The sequence below is a fragment of the Schistocerca gregaria genome, chromosome 3 (genome assembly GCF_023897955.1).
Source record: "Schistocerca gregaria isolate iqSchGreg1 chromosome 3, iqSchGreg1.2, whole genome shotgun sequence".
NCBI lineage: Eukaryota > Metazoa > Arthropoda > Insecta > Orthoptera > Acrididae > Schistocerca > Schistocerca gregaria.
In genome coordinates this window covers 149,305,436-149,332,052 of record NC_064922.1, presented here as the reverse complement: position 1 = coordinate 149,332,052, position 26,617 = coordinate 149,305,436, and the positions used below count along the sequence as shown (strand labels likewise).

Sequence of the window (26,617 nt, the reverse complement as noted above, 5' to 3'; positions counted from 1 at the left end):
CTTACTGGCAAGGGTGAATGTGAACTCATCTTGAGAAAGGTCTAGGTTTTCCTCTGAGTCTGGTCCATTGGGGTCATTATTTATGTGGCAATATGGAGAATAATTGAATACCTTGCCATTACATTCAGTACAGGACAGATGATGACAGTGGCATTAGCAAAATAAACATATCCTTGTCTTGTCTTAAGTCATGGAGAGTAGTACTTCATAATGACATGATGCTGAGTTTACTATTTGTGACCATTTGGAGACTGAGCCAGAAAGTGGCAGGCATTCCACCTAATTTCCTAAGGAGTCTTGATACTTCCCATTCTACTCCAGTTGCAGTGTCTTTGCAGTGTCTTGGATTGGAGCAGTCCTGGATGTAGGTGTCAATTTCAGATGTTTCTCTAAAACAGAGATCGCTGTACCACCCAGAATCTCTCAAGCAAGAGTAAATACAATGCATCACAATGGTGTATCTTCTTACAACATTTGGAAGATTATGTGGTCATACTTTTTAGTTTGATGAAGCTTCATTTGGTGATCTGCCTTATTCGCTAGTGTCCAAGTAACACTATTTATCCAGTTCCAGGATACTACTGAGATATTAGATGATATCTTCAGATGTAAAGATAGTAATCTCCTTGACATCAAAACTGTTCCCAATGTGCATAGCATATTTTCCCTCTCATCAAGGTTGCCCACTGCCTGATTATAGTGGTGGCCACAGAAAATATTTGATTATTGTTTTGTTACAAATCAAAACCAGAAAACATTATTAAGAAGGAATAGGTAAGCATACATCAATGACACATCACAAGTGAAACACTTAGATGTTGTCCCACTATACTAAGCTTTTGTGAAATGTAAAGTCAAATTATTGAAGAAACTGGGGGAAAAAAATAAAAAGAACCAAGCGAAATCTGGTGTCAGGAAGCTGCCCGTTAATCTCACAAAGCACTAATAGAACAGACCAATGGATCACCATCAACAGTAGATTGTAGAATCAGTCCATACAATTTGGAGAGAGATTTCAAATTAAACTGAAGTCACTGCCACACAGGCTACTTATCAGAAGTTACAAGGTATTCTCCCCCTGCTGAACAAATTCAGGTGGTTAAAAGGCTTCTAATATACCACTGCCACCTCCAACTGCAGATAGTAATATTTGATATAATGTGACATACATAGAAAATCATACTTCAGAGGTAATTGGACCTCATTTCATATTTGCAAATATTTCATCAACATGTGTTGTTGTTGTTGTTGTTGTTGTTGTTGTCTTCAGACTGGAGACTGGTTTGATGCAGCTCTGCATGGTAGTCTACTCCGTGCAAGCCTCTTCATCTCTGAATAAGTACTGCAAACATCCATTTGAATCTGCTCACTGTATTCATCTCTTGGCTTTCCTCCACATGTTTTAACCCTCATATTTCCCTCTATTACCATACTGATTATTCCTCGATATCTCAGTATCCACCCTATCAATCGATCCCTTTTTTTAGTTAAGACATGCAATAAATTTCTTTTTGCCCAATTTGTTTTAGAACGTCCTCATTCATTTTTCTATCTACCCATCTAAACCTCAGTATTCTTCTATAGTGCCACATTTCACAAGCTTCTGTTCACTTCTTGCCTGAACAGCTTATTGTCCACATTTCACTTTTGTACAAGGCTACACCACAGACAAATACCTTCAGAAAAGGCTACCTAATGTATAAACTTACATTAGATGCTAAAAAATTCCTCTTTTTCTAATGCTTTTCCTGCTAAGCAAGATACTACCCATTCTGCTCAACTGCTGTACCAGGTCCTTCACTGTCTCTTACAGAATTACAATGACAAAAGAGACCTTTCTTTACCATGAACTTTAATAGTCTTTCCAAAGTTCTCCTTGGTTTCTTTTGGTGTCTGCCAAACATACAGACAGAACAATATCAGGGGAAATCTACAACCCTGTCTCACTCCTTCTCAATTACTGCCTCTATGTCCTTCTACTCCTATAACTGCAGTCTGGTTTCTACACAAGTTATATCCCTGCTACTCCGTGAGATCTATTATATCTATTTTCAACAGCTTCAGATTTGGCTGAGAAATGTTAAGAACGGAAGATTCCATAAATTTGTATTATTTTGATTGATAGATATTAAAGGATTATTATTTAAAATGTGATTTATAAATTAGATGGAGTTTTTGGTCTGTTTTGTGTGAGAAAGTATTATATTTAAACTTTGTTTTGTACATACCGGATTGTCTGCTACGCTGAAAGTCTCTGCAATATTCTCAGTGGTCACAGGTCCAGGTGGCTCCTGGGAACAACAAATCAACAAAAAGGAAATAGGATGATAATTATGTTACTTTGTGCAAAATATTTGATCTGAATACCACATATACGATACAGTTATAAAAATTAACTAATAATCTATACTTGTAACATAAAGAACTTTCCTTGGGGGTATGTACAGGTCTACATCAAATGTAAAAAAGACAGTTAATTGTTCCTTCCTTGTGACACAAGTGCATGAGTGTAATACGCTGCATTACTTCAATTATTAGCATGAAGATATAAAATGTGTAACTATGAATGCAATCATCTACCCAGTGTTGTATCAGTATAACGCAATGTAATGTTTGTAATGGTGCAGCTAAACATAAAAGAATATTTTACTGCAACAATGCATGGTTCACATGGAAACCACAATAAGAAGCTACAATGGTTTACTCTCTTAAGTCTAAAATTGTTTCCATGGTCAGCATTTTGTGGAAACTTGTGCACAGGTGCTTTGGTCAAGACAAATAAGTATGAATAGACAGAAAAGTTTAAGTGAGGCTGTGTCATTAATGAAGTAGCATATCACTTTTACATTAGTCATGTCTCAGTGGTTGCAATAATTCACAACTGAACAAATTCCCAGAAGAGTGAGTATAGCAGATGCTGAAACAAATGTGAGATGTATCAAATAAATATTTCCATATGAAATTACAACAGCACGTTGTGGATGATAAAAATTCTTAAGAGGGATCACTATAAGTGATAGTACATGACTTCACCATCATCCGCATGAGAATGAAGGTAATAAGGAGTAGGCAGGGGCTGTCACTGTATTAGTCATCTGAGTATGTGTAGTTTGAACAACATAATTATTTCAACAGATGTGTTGCATTTCTGCATGTAATAGTATAGTCACTTATTTATATACCACTTACAAATTTATAAGTTCCACAATCAACGATTATTACAGTATCTTATCAAAAATGACAGGAAATAAATAAGCAAAAATGGAAATTTCAGGATAGAATAACATCCATATTGAAATGGTAGATTGCTAATCATGACACAGAGGAAAATGCTAAAATATTTAAGCTTTCACACAAAATCTTTCTTCTGAAATAGAAACACATACACATTCACACAAGCACAAGCACACATAGTCAATGTTTCTGGGCACTGAGGTCAAAGGAAGGGCAGCTCAGTGTCATCAGCAACATGTTCTGCTCCACTACCACTACAGAGGATGCTATTATCGAATTGCCAATTGGATCTGTCTTAATTCAAGAACAATGTTGAAAGTTATAGCCATTCTGAGTCAATTTTTGGATGTTTTTAAATCCACAGTGGAGAAAAGACAGATCATACGGCCCTTGGTAAATCATATCAGCACTAGGCATTATCCACCAAATAACCAGCATTCACATAGAATGTCCTTGGTTGAACAACATATAATATGGAAGGAAGTGAAGAAGATGTGCAAAATTAGATCACTGTATTTTCTTGGAGTCCTTTATGCTATCACTCACAAAGAAAGCAGTCTATCCATTGCCATGCACTGATGACATCCTAGACTTCTTAAAAAGGATCAAAGTATTTCTCAGCTACGAACATGCAGACAGACTACTGGTAAAACAATGTTGACGAGGCTAACTGGCAAGAGGCTGCCTTCATAACTCTTGATGGCTTCTGTGGGTTTAAAGTTACGCCATTTGGAGTGTGTAATGCTCCAGTCACCTTCAACAATGTGGTGGACAACCAGCTTCTACACCTTCAATGGATGATGTGTCTGTGCTACCTGGATAACGTCGTTATAGTTTTGGAGACATTTGAAGAACATCTAAGACAGCCATATTAGAGCATCCTCACCCGAATCCAAACGAAGTGTCTCTTCATTGAAAAAATCTTGGACATATAATGTATGGCAACTTAGTCCATCCCAGTCCAGGGAAAATAACAACAGTCAGAGATTTTCTGACTCCTCAACATATTTGCGAAGTGTAAAGTTTTCTCAAAAAGTGCTTGTACTATGGCATTTCATATCATGAAGGACATCTGTATCAAGGTACATCCCTTGCAAGAACTATGGCAGCAAAGTTCCAAATTTTCCTGGAATGAGGAGGAAGAAAGAGTTTTCCTTATCTTAAGGAGGCACTATCATCATCTCCAGTTCTAGCATGCTAGAATGCTGAGACAGAAATTCACACCTATGATAGCAGTTTTGGGATAGGGGCAGTTTTAGTACAAATTCAGGAAGATGCTGAAAAGACAGTAGCTTATTGTTCTAGAGCACTCTCCAAGTCAAAGATGAACTGCTCTACAACATCTTGCTATTGTTTGGGCCATTTAAAGCTCCAACCATATTCATTTGGCAAACCATTCATCATTTTGGTGGACCACCATTCTCTCTGTTGGCTGACAAGCCTGAAGGATCCATTGGGTCGACTGGCAAGATGGGCACTGAGACTTCAGGAGTACATCACAATGCTATACAAAAATGGAAGAAAGCACAAGAATGATGAATGCTTTTCAGGGAATCTTTTCACGGTACACAGCAGCATGGATGAAATCTGAGACATCGACACATTAACTGACACTGCTGATGAACAGAGGGAAATTCCAGCACTGATGAAAACCAAAGAAGCATTCAAAGAGGAGGAACCAATCAAAGGAGAATTCCAGTTCATAAACAGAACATCATGTAAGAGGAGCCAAGATCCAATGGTTGCTCATCACCCCAGTTCCTCTACAGCCAGCTATCTTGAATTATTTCCATGATGCTCCCACGTCCGGTCACCTGGGATTCATGGAGACTCTAGACAGTATCAGATGCAGATACCACTCCCCAGGTCTCTTCTGATCTGTTGAGACACTATGTGTAAGGAATGACAGAGATGGAAGCACATGCAATAATTATCCCTGGGGCATGTGGTACCAATCTTGCCTGCAGCAGTGTTATTCCACTGAATTGGGATCAAACTCTTGCAGATTTTCCCCAAAGTCGACAAACGGAAATCGATGGATGATAATCTGCACTGACTACTTCATTTACTATGCTGTCACTAAAGCTGTGCCAACTGACAAAACTCCAGTAATTGCAAAATTCATTGCAGAAGATGTCATTTTGAAGCACAGACCAACCTGTGTGGTAACCTCTGATTGTGGAAAAGGTTTCTGGTCAAGACTAGCATCCAAAATTATTATACACTCTGACATTACCCACAGGATGAATGGCTGCACAGAATGCTTTAACATAAGACATTGGCAACACTGGCAAATATACTCTCTTTGTATAGCGATGTCAAACAGAGTGTTTGGCATAGAATACAGCCTGCTGTGACATTCGCAAACAACACAGCAATGCAAGGCACTAAAGATATTTCACACCGTTCTTCCTGATCCACAGTTGTGAAGCTAAAATGAGAATGGATACACTGTACCCATTTCAACCAGATGATACTCAGTATGACTGTGTGAAATACCTCATCAACAGAACTGAAAAAGCAATGCAGCTGGCTTGCATATGGACCCCAGATGCCTGTGAGAAAGACTGAGAGCACTACAATGCAAAACTTCAAGCAATGAGACTTTGCAAGGACTTTGTATGGATTTTTATGCCTGTGTGGAAAGTAGGACTATCTGAAAAGTTACTAAAGTGCAACTTTAGGCCATTATTGTATCCTTCATCACTTGTCAGATGTCACATATGAAGTCAAGCATTGAGGCCGTTCATCAAGAAGATAAAAGTGCAGAGACATTGTCCATATCCGCCCTACATAGCCCTAATACAGTCCAGAGGTGCAGGTCAATGATGGGAGGTTCTACGAAACTGAAGACCTACTTGACAATCACAAATCTTTGGTGTGAGGTGCTGCCTTTCATGCTCGTCATAATGAAGAGGATGTAACAACACAACGAGAATGCGACGCTCAGTCAATCCTGCCGTACAGAGGACCACTGATGAGGTCTGAATTCAGAGTGCTGCAGGCAGCTACAATGAGAACTTCTGAAATGGCAAGTTGCTGTTTCGCCGGGAGAGGGAGCAATGCCACAAGCTATGAAGCATGCAGCACAGCATAGTGGTTAGCACTGCTCGTTGGTGTGCTGCAGGTCACCAGTTCAAACCTGACCAGAAATTAGTTGCTATTTAGTAGTTATCATACCTGGAAAATTCTCCAAATAGCTTATGTTTGCAATTGTTGTACTGCACATTCTGTAATATTTGTTGTTTGTATAAAGACCAGCATTCTGGAACATTCAGTTTGTATATACAGCTGCACTCTCCCTTGGTAATAAACATGCTTTCAGTTCTAAATGTTGTGCTCCATTAACAACACTGCCTTCGGATTTGGATTTGATTGTGGTCTCAACATAACAGTATCAGAGTAATGAAATATTGGCTTGATAACAAACTTACAACAAAGAAGAAAAGAATGTTTACAAAGTGATTTGGAGAGGTGAGCAAATATCACACTAGCACTAACAATAGCACTTTTGTCATTCTAATTTACCTCGTCTCTCCGAACAGTGTCCACAAAACGCAAAAAGGTCAGTTCACTCTGCACAACTTCAGCAATTGCAGTGAGCAATTCTTCCCCAACATCTCGCAGTCTGGAAAGAATGAGAAAATAAGATGCCTTTCCTCCAAGAACAGTAGCACGTGTGTTACAAATTAAGCATTTTTTTTCCTATATAGAGCTGAATACATGACACATACTATATCACTGCTGTTAAAATCAATCATACTTTTCATTATATGTAAATAGACTACTGAAGCCTGGCAGAGCTCTATTTCACACTAGAAAATTATATTTGATTTTGTTTCTTGAAACTGGGGGGTTGAATTCAGGGCATCCTTTTGGAAATTATGTGCTGTAATTGTATCTTCATAACTGTTCAATAAGAGATACCCATAGTTTATACTATATAAACATTTCTGTCTCATTTCTTTGAAAGATGCCTTCAGCTGCCACTACCAAAAGGTATTTCTAGATTGATAGAAGCTATATAGCATTTGTTATTTTGATTTATTCTTTGTTCCAGTTCATATTATTGCTCTCTTAACACAGTAAAACAGTAAATGTGCAATTATACACTGTGTCAAAATGAGGAGTGTCTTGATTCCAACAGAAAATGAGTTCAACAAAACACATATTAAACACAGAATAACAAAATGGACCACAGAGTATGCGTTAAAAATCTTCATGAGTAATTAGGACATAAATAACATAAAAGTGTACCAGTATCAATGTGATTTTATTTCTCTTCAACTTATCTGGCATCTTTTTTTATATGTGCATGTGAGTTTTCATTTCACATTTTCAAATTCTTGTAACACAAATCCTCATTGTTGGTGTGGTATAATAGTGTCCTATGCATATTATAACTGACTTACTGTTTTTTACAAGTTTCATCTTAAAATAGCAATGTGTATAGATTGCACCTGTCATAAATTTCCCCTCTTTAAAAGTCCGTTAGTGAGCATAATGCAGGGGAAAAAATTTCAGGACTAAAAATTCCAAGCAGCTTCAAAGCAGCAGAAAATTTTATTCTAAATTTTGCTGTTGTTTTAGTGTTTTATTGGGTGTTAATCACTTCAGTTCTTGAAGCTATTTTCTATTCAGAAATTATTATTATTATTATTATTATTATTATTTTCGATTATTCCCATTTAAGAGAGCGTTTGAACTTGAATTCCTTTATGATGATTGTTTATGTTTTTTCTGAGCCCAAATTTTCTTCATGTGTTCACTGTGTTGTTTCTTTCGCTCCGCTGACTATTTGCATCCTGGTCTCTTCTGTGTTGTGGGGTCAAATTTGTGTTTTTTGATGATGTTCCTGAATTCAGTTCTATTTTCTGCATCGTTTACTGTTATGTGTGTTTGTCTGAGGTCCTCTTCAACTTCTTTTATCCATTTTGTTTTTCCCCTGCCTGAGTTGATGACTTTAAGAATTCGCTTTGAAATTCTGTTTTCATTCATCCTGTGGATATGTCCATAGAACTGCATTCTTCTTTTCCTTATTGTATCTGTAATCTTGTCTGTGTATTTTTATAATTCTGATGTTGGTCTCTTCTTCCAGATTCCTTGCTCTTGTATCGGGCCAAAAATTGTCCTGAGAATTTTCCTTTCTTGTTTCTCTATTTCTTTGATTTTAGTTTGCCCACCTATTTGTGTTGTTTCAGATGCATACAGTGCCTCCGGAAGTACGACAGTGTTGTAGTGCCTCAATTTTGCATTAATGGATATGGACTTTTTGTTATAATAGTTCCACATGAGTTTATATGCTTTCTGTAGTTTTTTTTAATTCTTTCCTCATTGGCTTTTAGGTTGATCCCTGATGGCTGGATGATTTCTCCCTGGTACTTAAAATGTGGTACATGTACGATTTTCCCATGGGTTCTCACAATAGGCAATTTGCCTTGTGGCAGTCTTTCTATGTACTGCGTTTTCTCATATGAGATTTGCAGGCCAGTTCTTTGTGCAATTTCGTGTAACTTCTCTATGGCGTTAGTGGCTTCTTTTCTATTATTTGTGAGGATTGCAAGGTCATTCGCAAAAGCTAAACACTTCACATTGAATCTATTATCTTTTCTAATACCGATTTGGATTCCTTTGACTTCTTTTTCCCATGTCCTGATAATTTTTTCAAGAATGATATTAAAGAGTAATGGTGAATGTCCGTCACCCTGTTGCACTCCAGTTTGGATTTCAAATGGTTTGCCCGCATCTCGTGGTCGTGCGGTAGCGTTCTCGCTTCCCGCGCCCGGGTTGGATTCCCGGCGGGGTCAGAGATTTTCTCTGCCTCGTGATGGTTGGGTGTTGTGTATTGTCCTTAGGTTAGTTAGGTTTAAGTAGTTCTAATTTCTAGGGGACTGATGACCATAGATGTTAAGTCCCATAGTGCTCAGAGCCATTTGAACCATCAAATGGTTCCGAGATATCCCCCATAAATTTAACCTTGGTGTCTGTGTCAGTTAATGTTTCCCGAATGATTGCTCTTGTCTTTCTGTCAATGCTGAATTCTTCCAGTGTCTTGCAAAGCGCTACTATTGAGTCGTAGGCCTTTTTAAAATCTACAAAAGTAACCACTGTGTTTTGGGTGTTTCTCATCTGGAGAATCATATTCAGATTCCAGATCTGCTCTATGCATGATTGTTCCTTGCGAAAACCAGCCTGGTATTTTCCTATTTGTGGGTCAGCTTGTTCTTCTAATCTATTCATGAGAACTTTTGATAGGATTTTATATGTGACAGGTACGAGTGAGATACCCCTGTAATTATTTGGTTCAGTTTTGTCCCCTTTTTTGTGGAGTGGATGGATGAGAACGCATTTCCACTCAGAAGGGATCTGTTCTGTTTCCCAAATGTTTAATACGATTTTGTGAATTTTTCCTGTTCATCTTCTATCATTTAGTTTCCATAGTTCTGCAATAATTCCATCTTCTCCTGGGGCTCTATTGTTTTTCAGTGTCTTGATAATTTCTACTATTTCGTTGATGGTTGGCGTCTATGTTGATGGTCTATTCAAAAATTAATATTTATTTGTTTACTACTGTGTAAAACATTGCACATGCCACAATGCTATTTTCAGACGAAGGAGAGATTACATGTTGTGCATAAACAACTGACTGAGCTGTCAATTGATTGGAAGCTGCAGAGAATAGATAGAAAGAGATACACATGAGATAGAACAGGTACTATACTATTCTGAGCATACCGTCCCATATCCAGGAAGTATAGCATCCATCACTACACATCTACCCGACTGTGAGTGACATGTCAGTGGAAGACTTTGGGGTCCAGAGTAGGGGAGGTAGGGATCAAGGAGAACTTGGGGTGTGTCACTCATTCTATAGCCAACAAGTGTGAGGTGTTGTCGTCTCACCCTGAAACTGAACTTGAGCCAATGAGACACATTTCATCTGTTAGGAAGCCTGCCTCATCATGTGTCAGAGGGAGGCAAGCACAACGAGAAGTAACAATGCTACCACAGAAAGGAATGGGAAAGAACACCAGGTGCACTAAGTGTGTATGGCCAGAGGCCTCATCAAACATGTTGAACAGACTGTTTCAGTATCTACTGAAGGATTAGGATGCAGTCAGCTGCAGACTGTGGTGCATGCTGAAACAAATGATGCCTACCTTCTGGAATCTGATGTCATTCTCAGATCATTCCAGTGACTTGCAAATAGGGTTGGGAAACCAGTCTTGCCCTTGGAATTTCAACAAAGTTCAGTATCTGCAACATTGCCTCCAGCACAGATCACTGCCCGCTTGGTTCTGAGTCAAGCTGAAGGAATGAAAAATAATTATTAAATATTCTGTGACAAGCTACGCTGCAACTTCCTAGATTTGTGTCATAGTGTTGTAAACTGTAGAGTCCCGTTGAATGGGTCAGGGATGGACAACACATCAGAGACTGCTACCCAGGGAAGTATGAATGGTGCAGACAAGGTATTCTTTTTGATTAGGTGACACTCCATCCAGTCAGATAATAATAGCTGTATGAGCACCAGAGTGTTAGTATAAACTCTAGAGACATCTCCCACTCTTTACCCCAAATGCCCCCCAACCACCCCTTGAGACTATTCCAATTCCAATGATTAACTGGGGAGGTATTTGCAATCATGTACCAGAAAGTGCTCCCAAAATAAATTTGAATTCACATAATTCTAGGTGCAGAGAGACAGTTGTGGACTTTAGGCTGAAGACTGGTTTCATACATCCCTCTATGATAGCCTATCCTGCAAGAGCCTCTTCATATCTGGAAAACTACTGCTAGTTATGTCCATTTCAACCCGCTACCTGTAGTCAAGCTTGGTTGCCTTCTACAATTTTTAACCACCATAGTTCCTTTCACTAGCAGTCTTACAATTCATGGATAGCTCAGGATATGTATGATCAATAGATTCCACTTTTATCCATATTGTGCCACAAATTATGCTGTCTGCTAAAAACCAAAATTAACAGCACTGACATTTTTGGGGTGAATCTAAGTGTCTATTGATAGTATAGGCTGACAAAAAATGGAGGTAATGTTACTTTCACACTAAGAAAGAAACTCAAATTCACTGAGATAGAAGCTGAAGCTCCTTGTGAGATTGAACAAGATCAGTACCAACTTAGTAGTAGTAGTAGTAGTAGTAGTAGTAGTAGTACGGTCAGGTCTCGTCATGGGTTAAGCCTCTTCCACTTTTCTCTGTCCATAGCCAGTCTTTTCATTTCTGAATATTTGTCTCCTTTTGTATTGTCCAGCATTTGATATCTTCTTTGTCATCTTCCCCTTTTTCCATTCACCATCCCTTCTGTTCCTTCCTTCAATAAACATTCCCTCCTCAAACAGTATCCAATCCAGTTCCGTTTTCTCTTTCTGATAACTTTCAGCATGTTTCTTTCTTCTCCAACTCTTCTTAATATTTCTTCATTCCTTACTCAGTCTTCCCATCTCACTTTTTCCATTCTTCTCCATATCCACATCTCTAGTGCCTTCAATCTTCTTTCATCTTCCTTACTCAATGTCCAGGTCTCTGCACCATATAGTGCAATGCTCCAGATGCAACATTTGGCAAGTCTTTTCCTCAGATCTATGTTTAGTGGTCCACAAAGTAATTTCTGTTTCCTCTTGAATCTTTCTTTAGCCATTGCAATTCCTTTCCTAATTTCTGTTGAGCAATACATATCATCCATTATTACACTTCCCAAGTAATTGAAGTTATTCACTTGCTCTATTTCCTCTCCCCCATTTTCATACAACATTTTCTCCTCTTTCCTCCAATTACCATGCTTTTTGTTTTCTCTTTGTTAATCTTCATTCCATATTCTTTGACTGTTGAGTTTAGATCATCTAACATGTGTTCCATCTCTCTTGCACTCTCTGCCGTCACAACAATGTTGTTTGCAAATTTTATACATTCCACTCTCCGACCACCTATACAAGCTCCTCTCCTTAAATCAACTGAGTGGGTAAAAAATTTTAATTGTGTAACCGATGTAACTGAAGTTTCAGAGAAAATCTCAGCTCGCTGGTGCGTATGTTCCCCTACCATACTGTAATCATTGGAAGAGAAAGACTGAGATGTTTATTCAAAAATCAACTGCAATAGTTACACTTTTTTTAAAGTTGTGGGAATGACACGACATCCTGTGAAATAATACTACAGGCCTTCTCTCAAAACTATCTAGAACAATTAGTTCAGAAATATATTACATCTAATGGCAAAAAGTAGACTGGATTTCTTTGAGATGTTCATGTTGAAAGCAGTATCAGTGATCTTGAAAAAGTTCTAGCAACAATGACCACCAAAGCAGAAAAGGCTATAAAACACATAGAAGGACTTACCTGTTTGGTAAACCAGATAAAGACGCATAATGTCACAGTTCAAGGAGGAGTTTGAAACATTTAGTTTGGCAAGGAGCATGTAGGGGAACTGTGGATTTAGGAGAATAGTTGAACAATCACTGGATAAATATGTAACTTAGATGTATAACAAGACGCAGAACTATTAATCCAGAGATGCTAAATGAAACATGTTTGATTGTCAATAGGCCAACATATGAAGGCTTTAATGACTAACACAGGAAAATTTCATCAATGAACTTCTCACACAACCCCAGGAAATGTGGTACATGTCAAGGCTCTTATGGATGAAATGTGAGCTTAACCTGGAGGGAAGGAAAGCACAAGAAGAAATGATGAATCCTCTTTTAAATATATAGGAATGAAGAATTTGAGTGCAGATATGCAGGAACAAATGGGTATGTATCCAAGCTGGCTGAATAGATGCAATGAACACACTTGAATTATAATGTCAACTTGTCACATCAATGTGTTTTCAATAAAATGTCACTGCAAGTCTTAGGTATTCTACTTGAAAAATTGATTATGGGTATTTCCAGGCAAGATAAGATTATGTGTATTGCAATTTCTCTAGAGATTAAGACAAAGCATAATGCCACATTACCTTTAAAGTGATTACGTGTATTTTGGATTTGAAAGCAGAACATTTTTGTGATTGTTCCTGAAACGGCAAAATATTTGACAGGAATGATAGATTAGGCAGAATTGGTGGTATGGATGGAGGTTATACTTAACAGCCAAACTAAGTTAATAATTGGCTCCTTCTACCGACCCTCAGACTCCGATGATATAGTTGCTGAACAGTTCAGAGAAAATTTGAGTCTCGTAACAAATAAATACCTCACTCATATGGTTATAGTTGGTGGGGATTTCAACCTTCCCTCGATATGTTGGCAAAAATACTTGTTCAAAACTGGTGGTAGGCAGAAAACATCTTCCGAGATTGTCTTAAATGCTATCTCCGAAAATTATTTTGAGCAGTTAGTCCACAAACCTACGCAAATTGTAAATGGTTGCGAAAACACACTTGACCTCTTAGCCACAGACAATCCAGAGCTAATACAGAGCATCATGACTGATACAGGGATTAGTGATCACAAGGTAGTTGTAGCTAGGCTCAATATCGTTTCTTCCAAATCCGCCAGAAACAAACGCAAAATAATTTTATTTAAAAAAGCAGATAAAGTGTCACTAGAAGCCTTCCTAAGAGACAATCTCCATTCCTTCCGAACTGACTATGCAAATGTAGACGAGATGTGGCTCAAATTCAAAGATGTAGTAGCAACAGCAATTGAGAGATTCATACCTCACAAATTGGTAAGAGATGGAACTGATCCCCCATGGCACACAAAACAGTTCCGAACACTGTTGCAGAGGCAACAGAAAAAGCTTGCAAAGTTCAGAAGAATGCAAAATCCTGAAAATTGGCTAAAATTTATAGAAGTGCGAAATTTGGCACGGACTTCAATGCGAGATGCCTTTAATAGGTTCCACAACGAAACATTGTCTCGAAATTTGGTACAAAATCCGAAGAAATTCTGGTTGCATGTAAAGCACACAAGCGGCAAGACGCAGTCAATACCTGCGCTGTGCAGTGCCGATGGTACTGTTACCGACAGCTGTGCCACTAAAGCGGAGTTATTGAACGCAGTTTTCCTAAATTCCTTTGCCAAGGAAGACGAATGGAGTATTTCAGAATTTGAAACACAAACAGCTATTAGCATGAGTTTCTTAGAAGTAGATACCTTAGGGGTTGCGAAGCAACTCAAATCGCTTGATACGGGCAAGTCTTCAGGTCCAGATTGTATATCGATTAGGTTCCTTTCAGATTACGCTGATACAATACCTCCCTACATAGCAATCATATACAGCCGCTCGCTCACCGATGGATCTGTACCTACAGTTTGGAAAATTGCGCAGATCGCACCAGTGTTTAAGAAGGGTAGTAGGAGTAATCTATCGAACTGCAGACCTATATCATTGACATCGGTTTGCAGTAGGGTTTTGGAGCATATACTGTATTCAAACATTATGAATCACCTCGAAGGGAATGATCTATTGATACATAATCGGCATGGTTTCAGAAAACATCGTTCTTGTGCAACGCAACTAGCTCTTTATTCGCATGAAGTAATGGCCGCTATCGACAGGGGATCTCAAGTTGATTCCGTATTTCTAGATTTCCGGAAAGCTTTTGACACCTTTCCTCACAAGCGACTTCTTATCAAGCTGCGGGCCTATGGGGTATCGTCTCAGTTGTGCGACTGGATTCGTGATTTCCTGTCAGGAAGGTCACAGTTCATAGTAATAGACGGCAAATCATCGAGTAAAACTGAAGTGATATCAGGTGTTCCCCAGGGAAGCGATCTGGGATCTCTGCTGTTCCTGATCTATATAAATGACCTGGGTGACAATCTGAGCAGTTCTCTTAGGTTGTTCGCAGATGATGCTGTAATTTACCGTCTAGTAAGGTCATCCAAAGACCAGTATCAGTTGCAAAGCGATTTAGAAAAGATTGCTGTATGGTGTGGCACGTGGCAGTTAACGTTAAATAACGTAAAGTGTGAGGTGATCCACATGAGTTCCAAAAGAAATCCGTTGGAATTTGATTACTCGATAAATAGTACAATTCTCAAGGCTGTCAATTCAACTAAGTACCTGGGTGTAAAAATTACGAACAACTTCAGTTGGAAAGACCACATAGATAATATTGTGGGAAAGGTGAGCCAAAAGTTGTGTTTCATTGGCAGGACACTTCGAAGATGCAACAAGTCCACTAAAGAGACAGCTTACACTACACTCGTTCGTCCTCTGTTAGAATATTGCTGCGCGGTGTGTGATCCTTAACAGGTGGGATTGACGGAGGACATCGAAAGGGTGCAAAAAGGGGCAGCTCGTTTTGTATTATCACGTAATAGGGGAGAGAGTGTGGCAGATATGATACGCGAGTTGGGATGGAAGTCATTAAAGCAAAGACGTTTTTCGTTGCGGTGAGATCTATTTACGAAATTTCAGTCACCAGCTTTCTCTTCCGAATGCGAAAATATTTTGTTGAGTCCAACCTACATAGGTAGTAATGATCATCAAAATAAAATAAGAGAAATCAGAGCTTGAACAGAAAGGTTTACGTGTTCGTTTTTCCCGCGTGCTGTTCGGGAGTGGGATGGTAGAGAGATAGTATGATTGTGGTTTGATGAACCCTCTGCCAAGCACTTAAATGTGAATTGCAGAGTAATCACGTAGATGTAGATATATACTTAGTGACCACGTAGTTATGTTAAATTTTATTATTTTTTCTCCCACACAGCAGAATTTTCTGAATTGTAGAAATAGCACAATAATACCACTTATTAGCTGCTTGGAATTGTTCAAATTCTGACTTTTCACCCACAACTGGCTACACAAAAGAACAACAAACTTCACTGCCATTGACACACATTTCCACACAACAATTTGCTTGTTCTTGTATTTTTATCTACATAATCTCCTGACTTTGATGCCCAGAATACGCACATAGAACTATGCTTCTTTTATTGTAAACAGACATCACAGCAAGAAACACACAACTAAATACCTGCGTGATTCACACAAAGGTCGATCTTGCTTGGCTGTTATCAGACATACTGTGCATCAGATTCTGAACAAGAGGGGGAAAGTATGCACTTTCACACAACATTCAACTTCAGCAAAACAGGCACACGCAAAATGCACGCCTTCACTGTGCTGCTGAAAGTATCAAGTGCAATCGAAGAGAACAAGTCACCTCTAGTAGAAACTGACAACTGATGAATAAGTGTGGAAGAATGTTATAAAACATATAATTTTATATACTGTAGTTACCAATTTCCTTATGAACTACATCAGTATCAATCACACACATCTAAATATGCTGAGAAAAATGGTTCTTTTAGACTGCAGATGCAGCAAACACACTAATTGCACATGTGGGAAACAAATGAATAATGGTTGAATTTATTCTGTTGTCATATAACTAAGTACTATAGCAATAGTGTTCGATAGCAATAGTGTTCGAACGCATTATGTCTTTTTACTGAGCTCTGAAAAATTATTTACGAATACGGCAACTGCTGAATTCATTATGTATAATCCCAACTTAGAACAGTTTCCTGAGACAGACAAGTTGTTGATGATATAAAAAGCTATCAGTCAAATGATTGCAGGAGTCTTAACACGTGTTGTATTTTTACAAGACTCAAATGAGGATTACTAGCTGCATCCATATATTAATGTTTACAGCACTGCATAAGCAATTTACATTTTGTAGAGCAACAACTACCTTTCACTCAGGCCAATTTAAGCTTGATGTATTGCTGGTGTGACTTTAATTTAGAGAACACTACACTTCTATTAAAGATATGATGATAAGGTTCTATTCTGCACTACGGGAGCTAACACTTACTGTGAGAGGCAGAACACACTTTCCGTGCAAGCAAATAGGTACGTTCTGAATTAAGTGAATAATTTGATGTAATAAAATAGGGACCGTAATGATTGTCCTGGTCAAGGTTTTACTCACCGACAACCTTGAAATTTGAGTAAAGCGTCCTCCAGCAAAGCATCAAGCTGCCCATGAGAACCTCCAGCAGCAGTGGTCGCTACAACATTAGATGCAACAGAAAGTGTAGGTGGCAGATGCACTGCCAACTCTCGTACTGCTTCTAGTAGTGCAGGAGTGCATATATCATCTAGATGAGCTTTTAGAAAAGGAATAATATCAACTAGAACTGCTTGCACTTCCCAGTCCAGCTTTTGCCCATAGCCAACTTGCAACTGGAAAAAAGGAAGACTCATCAATAACAATGGTTATATGTCTAATTTTTGAAAAGGTGATATTAATAATTAAGGAAACAATTAAAAAAAAATAAAGAATGTACAGAATACAGCACACAGATGATAATTTAATTGTGATATTGGATGGAATTTGACAGTGTGGAAAGGAAGAGAAGGAAAAATAGTAGAAGACGGGGAAAAAGGAATGTAAGAGGCAGCTGGCTGACAGAATTTTGCACAGAGTACAACTTAATCATTGTGGATACTTGATTTGTGAACAATGAAAGAAGGGTGTATATGTGGAAGGGAATTGGAGACAGCAGACAATTTTAGAAAAATCATGTAATATCAAAGGTAGAAGTAAAGGAAACAACTCACCTTGAATCATTGACAGGCACACATAAAAAAATAAAAAAACTTTTTTAGCACTTAGATGACCGCCCACACAGGCACAAACACACAAGCACATATGTGCACATACACACACGCGCCCACACACACACACACAAACACACACACACACACACACACACACACACACACACACACACATACAGTTACAACAAAGCAGCTGAATCCACATTGTGAGTACTGCAGTTTGGCATGTAAACTGGGGAACTGGGATGAAGGGTTGTGGTGTGGGGGATGGGTGAGGTAAGAAAAGTGTCAAGGTGAGGGGAGAAGGACTTGGAGAAAGGACGGAGGATGGTTTGGAGGAAGGCACCAGGTGTGCAAGATAGGAATGCAAAGGGAGGGAGGCAGCAGACGCACAGGATGGAAATGAAACAAACAGGCACCAGAGCCAGTGAGTTCGTGAAGCACAGCGGGACGATGACTTGTGGTGTGGATTGAGAGCAGGTGACAGAATAGAAGGGGATGCTGTTAGGAAGGAGTGTGAGTGCAAAGGGTTTGGGGAGACTCCCACTAACCCCCTAAACCCATTAAAGTTCCTTTCCATTCCATTCCAATATTGAATGCAGGAAGAATAGCTGCTTCAGTGGCTCTGTGCAGGCTGTAGTTAGTCTAAAGCTGCCTTCGCAGTTCCTATCGAAGGAATCCATCGGAGCTGTAGTATATTCCCAATTGGTCACTTAATACTCCTTCTCAAATCTTCGCAGGTTAGTTCACATCTATCTGCAAGCATTTCAGGTTGAGGGTTTTCACCATTTCATGATGCGCTTCCAAGAGTCAAACAAGGCTGTAATCGTTCCTATTTCCCTTCTCTGTATACATTCCATATCACTTGTCAGTCCTTTGTATAAACTTCAGCATTACTTTGTCGATTGATTACCATTTCCCAGTATCCTGCCAATGAACAAAAGTCTTTCACCTAATTTCCCTACAACTTAGCCTATGTTATCAGTTGATTTCATATCCATTGCAGATTGTTAGACAGAGCAATTTGAATGAATTTGTCAGTTTCAACTGGGCTTACTAATATTTTAGTCACAGTATACTACATTTTGCATTTTGTGAATGGCAAAATTTTCATTTCTAAACATTTAAGTGAAATTGCCAATTTTTGTACCACTTTGAAATCTTCCACAGACCTGACTGAATATTTGCACAGGTTTTTTTTCAGATAGTTCTTCATTACTGATAACTGGTTCGTTTCAAAAAGTCTGAGGTTACAATCAAATTTGTGCACCAGCCTATCAACGAACTATATAAATGATAAGGATCCCAGTACACTTCCCTTGGGTACACTCAAAGTACTTTTACACCAGTTGATGAAAGAGAATGTGCTACATCCTCCCTAACAAAAAATCCTCAATTCAGTCACAGATTTTAATTATACCCATATCAGTTTTATTAATAAGTGTTGATGTGGTACTGAGTTAAATGGTTTTTAGAAGTAAAGAAATACAGCATGTACCCGACTGCCCCGATACATGAGTTTCACGCTGCCATGTGAAAAGAGCGTTAGGTGATGCTTGCGTGCCCATTGTTTACAAAATCCATGTCCAATGGCAAAGACAAGTTTACTTTGTTCTAAATACTTCATTATGTTTGAGTTCAGAAAGTGTTTTAATATTCTACAACAAAGTTTGTATGTAGAACATCTACAACTGAGAGGTATGATAAATAACTTTTTTTAGATATCTGTATCAGTTGTACTAACCATTTATTGAAACCATAACTGGCCTTCACTTACTGTCTGAGAGCAGCACTATTTGTGTAGAGTTGTCAGTGCTAACAGACAAGCAGCACCATGTGAAAAACCATAGAAATCGGTGTGGGGCATAAGATGAATGTATCTGTTAGGACACTGTTGTGAAATTTGGCTTCAGTAGTCTATGATAACATGCAATCAATGCAAGTGCCTTTGCTAACAGCATGGCCATGTCGGCTGGATCCTAGACAACTAGAGAAGTGTGGTCTGGTCAGATGAGATCCAATTTTAGTTGGTAAGAGCTGAAAGTAAGGTTCAAGTGTAGTGCAGACCCCATGAAGCCATGAACCCAGATTGTCAACAAGCCACTGTGCAAGGAATGGACTGTGTCCTCTGGTCCAACTGTACTGATTGATCACTGACTGGAAATGGTTATGTTCAGCTGCTCGAAGACCATTTGCAGTCATTCCTGGACTTCACATTCCCAAACAACAATAAAATTTTTATTACTGGATATGCGCCATGTCATTGGGCTACAATTGTTTGCGATTGGTTTGAAAAACATTCCGGGCAACTTGAGCAAATGATCTGGCCACAGAGATCACCTGACATGAATCTTATCAAACATTTATGGGACATAATTAAGAGATCAGTTCGTGCACAAAATTGTGCACCGGCAACACTTCTCTCAGTTTGGACAACTATAGAGGAAGCACCACTCAATATTTCTGCAGGGAACGTCCAATGACTTGTTGAGTCCGTACCACGTCAAGTTGCCACATGGTGCTGCACAAAAGGAGATCCGATATGATATTAGTAGGCACCCCTTAACTTTTGTCACCACATTGTAGATGTATTGCATATAGAAAAGACAGAAAAAACCTATATATGTTGGCAGTGGTATTATAGCAAGTGGTGCTATTGGATTTTACTATGTTTCAAGGAAATAGCATGCAACTAACAACTAATAGCAGTTGACTGAGCTCTGAGATTATATCAGAATTGTTCAAGTGACTGACAGAGAAGGTTGGGAAGACCAGGGTTGTTCACAGAGTTACAACAAAACTTCTAATCTCCAACACTCTCCTCAAAACTAATCTTGGCCCCATTGTTCTGAGCTGAGTTAAAGGCTTCAACAAAAGACTTCAGAGATTCCAAGACAGTGTTAGGGTATGTAAGTAGCATGAACAGCATCAGATGTTGAGTGATCACTGTGTATAACAGATTTACTCCATATTTGTGTGAGACACTGTCATCAGCACCTGTCAAATTTTGAAAGGAGCCTCATTGTGGGTCTCCAGCTGACAAGCATCACCTGTGCGATTTGTGGGAAATTCAGGTGTGACAGTGTGCTGCATCGAAACCTAATGGCAGGTGTCCCCATCATCAATGTTTAGGTGGGCCAAGTCACAAGGGAGGATAGTGCACCGAGAACATTGTATCCCTTCACTTTTGCACCTCCCATCCAAGAACTAGTAATGCAAGCCCTGCAACATTCTGTGCTATCCTGCACAATTGGTTGAAGACTAGCAGCAGGTGGACTAGGGAATTACCATCCCATGTGTTGGCTGCTGTTAACACAACACAAAAGGCTGTCTTTGTAGTGGTGCCATTATGAGGAAGTGTATATGCCTAATGAATGGCACTGCATTGTGTTCAGTAACGAATTGCGGTTGTGCACTATCCTAAATAGCCATTGTTGGTGAGTATGGCAGCGACATGGACAGAGGTCCCAGTTCCCAATGAATTTGTTAGGCACAACATTGTTACTCCTTGTGTCATGGTGTGGGAAGCCACTGGGTATAAGGTCAGGTCATGACTAATAGTGACTGAGAGAACTCTTACAGCACAATGATACATCACAGACATCCTGCATCGTCATATGTTACCTCTCATGTGACAGTACTGTGGGGCCATTTTTCAACATAACATGTGTTAAACCAGCTTGGACATCACCTCCATTCTAGTGCCAGTATCCAGGATACCCAAGACCAGTTACAAAAGTTGTGGGTTAGCTTGCCTCAGGAAAGAACACAACAGCTTTATGACACCCTTCCCAACCATTTCATTTCGTTTACTCCTCCCCTTCTGTACACTTCAATTTTTATACGGCAGTGATGTGTGTGTGTGTGTGGGGGGGGGGGGGGGGGGGGGAGGGGGGTTGGAGAGTTTTAGAGTGTTATACTGTTCATTTTTTGCTGTATACATGGAAGAAGCCTGGAGATACTGACAGGTTTCAGATAGATTATATAATGGTAAGACAGAGATTCAGGAACCAGGTTTTAAATTGTAAGACATTTCCAGGGGCAGATGTGGACTCTGACCACAATCTATTGGTTATGACCTGTATATTAAAACTGAAGAAACTGCAAAAAGGTGGGAATTTAAGGAGATGGGACCTGGATAAACTGAAAGAACCAGAGGTTGCACAGAGTTTCAGGGAGAGCATAAGGGAACAATTGACAGGAATGGGGAAAAGAAATACAGTAGAAGAAGAATGGGTAGCTTTGAGGGATGAAGTAGTGAAGGCAGCAGAGGATCAAGTAGGTAAAAAGATGAAGGCTAGTAGAAATCCTTGGGTAACAGAAGAAATATTGAATTTAATTGATGAAAGGAGAAAATATAAAAATGCAGTAAATGAAGCAGGCAAAAAGGAATACAGACGTCTCAAAAATGAGATCGACAGAAAATGCAAAATGGCTAAGCAGGCATGGCTAGAGAACAAATGTAAGGATGTAGAGGCTTATCTCACTAGGAGTAAGATAGAAACTGCCTACAGGAAAATTAAAGAGATCTTTGGAGAGAAGAGAACCACTTGTATGAATATCAAGAGCTCAGATGGAAACCCAGTTCTAAGCAAAGAAGGGAAAGCAGAAAGGTGGAAGGAGTATATAGAGGGTCTATACAAGGGTGATGTACTTGAGGACAATATTATGGAAATGGAAGAGGATGTAGATGAAGATGAAATGGGAGATACAATACTGCGTGAAGAGTTTGACAGAGCACTGAAAGACCTGAGTCGAAACAAGGCCCCCGGAGTAGACAACATTCCAATAGAACTACTGACGGCCTTGCGAGAGCCAGTCCTGGCAAAACTCTACCATCTGGTGAGCAAGATGTATGAGACAGGCGAAATACCCTCAGACTTCAAGAAGAATATAATAATTCCAATCCCAAAGAAAGCAGGTGTTGACAGATGTGAAAATTACCGAACTATCAGTTTAATAAGTCACAGCTGCAAAATACTAAAGTGATTTCTTTATAGATGAATGCAAAAACTAGTAGAAGCCGACCTCGGGGAAGATCAGTTTGGATTCCGTAGAAATGTTGGAACACGTGAGGCAATACTGTCCCTATGACTTACCTTAGAAGCTAGATTAAGGAAGGGCAAACCTACGTTTCTAGCATTTGTAGACTTAGATAAAGCTTTTGACAATGTTGATTGGAATACTCTCTTTCAAATTCTGAAGGTGGCATGGGTAAAATACAGGGAGCGAAAGGCTATTTACAATTTATACAGAAACCAGATGGCAGTTATAAGAGTCGAGGGGTATGCAAGGGAAGCAGTGGTCGGGTAGGGTGTAAGACAGGGTTGTAGCCTCTCCCCGATGTTATTCAATCTGTATATTGAGCAAGCAGCAAAGGAAACAAAAGAAAAACTCGGAGTAGGTATTAAAATCCACGGAGAAGAAATAAAAACTTTGAGATTCGCTGATGACATTGTAATTCTGTCAGAGACAGCAAAGGACTTGGAAGAGCAGTTGAATGGAATGGACAGTGTCTTGAAAGGAGGATATAAGATGAACATCAACAAAAGCAAAACGAGGTTAATGGAATGTAGTCTAATTACGTCGGGTGATGCTGAGGGAATTAGATTAGGAAATGAGACACTTAAATTAGTAAAGGAGTTTTGCTATTTGGGGAGCAAAATAACTGATGATGGTCGAAGTAGAGAGGATATAAAATGTAGACTGGCAATGGCAAGGAAAGCGTTTCTGAAGAAGAGAAATATGTCAACATCGAGTATAGATTTAAGAGTCAGAAAGTCGTTTCTGAAAGTATTTGTATGGAGGGTAGATGTATGGAAGTGAAACATGGACGATAACTAGTTTGGACAAAAAGAGAATAGAAGCTTTCGAAATGTGGTGCTACAGAAGAATGCTGAAGATGAGATGGGTAGTTCACATAACTAATGAGGAAGTATTGAATAGGATTGGAGAGAAGAGAAGTTTGTGGCACAACTTGACCAGAAGAAGGGATCAGTTGGTAGGACATGTTCTGAGGCATCAAGGGATCACCAATTTAGTATTAGAGGGCAACGTGGAGGGTAAAAATCGTAGAGGGAGATCAAGAGATGACTACACTAAGCAGATTCAGAAGGATGTGGGTTGCAGTAGGTACTGGGAGATGAAGAAGCTTGCACAAGATAGAGTAACATGGAGAGCTGCATCAAACCAGTCTCAGGACTGAAGACCACAACAACAACAACAACTGTTCATTTTTCACTTCTTTACAAATCAACATCCAAGAACATTGCTCCAGTTTAAATCACGCACCACTGCATATATGTATGACACAGATATTATTGTCAGTGATGTTGAGAAACAGCTGAACTCATTTAAATTTTACAGGGCCCAGGACCTAATAGAATCTGTCAGATTCAATAACAGAACTTGCAGCAGAGTTAGCCACCTCTCCCAACTAATATTAATAGCACATAGACCAAGTGAGATGGTGCAGTGGTTATCACAATGGACTCACATTTGTGGGGATAACATTTCAAATCCACTTCCAGCCATTCAGATTTCTGTTTCCCTTGATTTCCCAAAATCACTCCAGGCAAATGCCTTGACGGTTCCTTTGAAAAGGTAGGGCCAATTTCCTTCTCCATTCTTGTAAAAGTCCAAGCTTGTGCTCTGTTTTTAATAACTTCAATGTCAATAATCCTAATCTTCCTTCCTTCCTTCCTTTAAAACATGATAGGTCCCTGTGGTTCCAAAAAAACAAAGATCACACTAACCTACCGTCAAGGTAGCAGAAGTGACCCAAAAAACTATCATCTAATAACACTGGCATGTATCTGATGTAGAACAATTAATTTAGAGAGTTCCGCTTCAAATATACTAGTTATTTATTCAAACCACGACTGGTTTTGTGATTTTAAAATCCCATCTTTGGGTGAATGGTGAGAGGTAATGCCTAAAATGTGATATTCTTACACACTCTTGACTCTGTGGATCTCAGTATATTGAATTCCCAGCCAATTTCTGAAATGGAATGTCCCAGACATCTAGCTCCAACAGCTATTTTCCATTCAAAGTCTATTAATTCCCATCGAGTGGCCATAGTCATATTGGACACTTTTTCACATGAATCACCTAAGTACAAATGACATATCCACCAATGTACAGCCCTTTCATGCCTTGTATGCGCAATACTATTGTCATCTGTATATTACTATCCCAAGACTTGTATCACCTCAGTATATCAGGAATATAAGAAATCACCAAATTCTTTTTTGGCTGGTATTTTTCTGAACTTTATTATTCACTTTATAGTTTACATGCAGCTAGTAACATTAGTGAAAAAATTCATGTTCACATGCTTTATGTCAAGAGGTATTCAAAATGTAGGATTCATGTGAAAACCACATGCACTTTAAAATTTCAACCCATTAACAACAGTTTTAGGATTGGAATATCTTACTTGACAGTCCTCATTTCCTTCTTTCTAACAAGTACCTTGTTTTTCTGAACAATGAATAACTATGAAAATATCTTCATTCAAAACTGTCGTTATAGAAAGATCAGAGAATACTGATTAGATTAGATTAATAATTGTTCCATAGATCATGAATACGACACTTCGTAATGATGTGGAATGTGTCAGGTTAATGAAAGATGTCTGTACAAGATATTACATTACACAAAATATTGCATGACACTAATGCTTAAGTTAGTTTTTTTCCCTCCCTTAATTTATATCTAAAAATTCAGCCAATGAGTAGAAGGAGTTGTCATCTAGAAATTCTTTTAATTTATTTTTAAATGTTGGTTGACTATCTGTCAGGCTTTTGATGCTGTTTGGTAGGTGACCAAAGACTTTTGTGGCAGCATAATTTACCCCCTTCTGTGCCAAAGTCAGATTTAACCCTGCATAGTGAAGATCATCCTTTCTCCTGGTGTTATAGCTATGCACACTGCTATTACTTTTGAACTGGGCTGGATTATTAACAACAAATTTCATAAGTGAATATATATACTGTGAGGTTACTGTGAGGATCCCTAGATCCTTAAAGAGATGTCTGCAAGATGACCGTGGGTGGGCTCCAGCAATTATTCTGATTACACGTTTTTGAGCAATGAATACTTTTCTACTCCACGATGAATTACCCCAGAATATGATACCATACGAAAGCAGTGAATGAAAGTAGGCATAGTAAGCTAATTTACTGAGATTCTTATCACCAAAATTTGCAATAACCCTAATAGCATACATAGCCGAACTCAGACGTTTCAGCAGACCATCAGTGTGTTGCTTCCAGTTTAACCTCTCATCAATGGACACACCTAAAAATTTTGAAAATTCTACCTTAGCTACCGACTTCTGTTCAAAGTCTATATTTATTACTGGAGTTGTGCCATCTGAATCTTCATATGTAATCTTTTCAAAAATCCATTGTTATTTATTGTTTTGTAGCCTCAATTGTTCTGTATGCTTTTACAAGGGTAACATGCTAGTTATTTAAATATTTCAATAAGAATATTCAAGTTTAAGGAATTCTTGCTGGGCTTTGTTAAACCCTGGGAATAAAAGCACATGTTCAAAAAGACACTCATAAAAACAGAACCTAGTATTTATGCCCTCACAGAATAGTCACGAAATATATATGTGCTATGTAATGTCCATTCACGCTACTAAGTGTTTCCATTGATCAATGTTCACAGAGTCAGTCATCAAAATCAGCACCCTTGTACGCTTACTGTGTATGAATTATGTATGAAAGCCACTTGTTTGATTCACACAAGCTGAAGTCTGTGTAGCTTACTGATCTGTTATGTTGCAAGTATGAAGTTCATTAATTAAAAATTGATCACCATCAGT

At 38.8% G+C, this 26,617-nt stretch overlaps 1 protein-coding gene across 11 annotated transcripts in view; it reads right to left on the bottom strand.

Annotated features, from left to right (window-relative positions):
* Positions 1 to 26,617, bottom strand: part of LOC126356163 (pericentriolar material 1 protein-like) — a 382,055-nt gene that overhangs the window by 124,827 nt on the left and 230,611 nt on the right. For 10 of the 11 annotated variants that reach the window (XM_050006912.1, XM_050006916.1, XM_050006913.1 and 7 more), the window contains exons 30-32: positions 17,147 to 17,400; positions 6,763 to 6,862; positions 2,229 to 2,291 (exon numbers count right to left, since the gene is read on the bottom strand). In XM_050006912.1, the coding sequence (XP_049862869.1) occupies positions 2,229 to 2,291; positions 6,763 to 6,862; positions 17,147 to 17,400 (417 nt within the window). The remainder of the gene's footprint in view (positions 1 to 2,228; positions 2,292 to 6,762; positions 6,863 to 17,146; positions 17,401 to 26,617) is intronic. The other variant, XM_050006920.1, reaches the window with a different exon arrangement.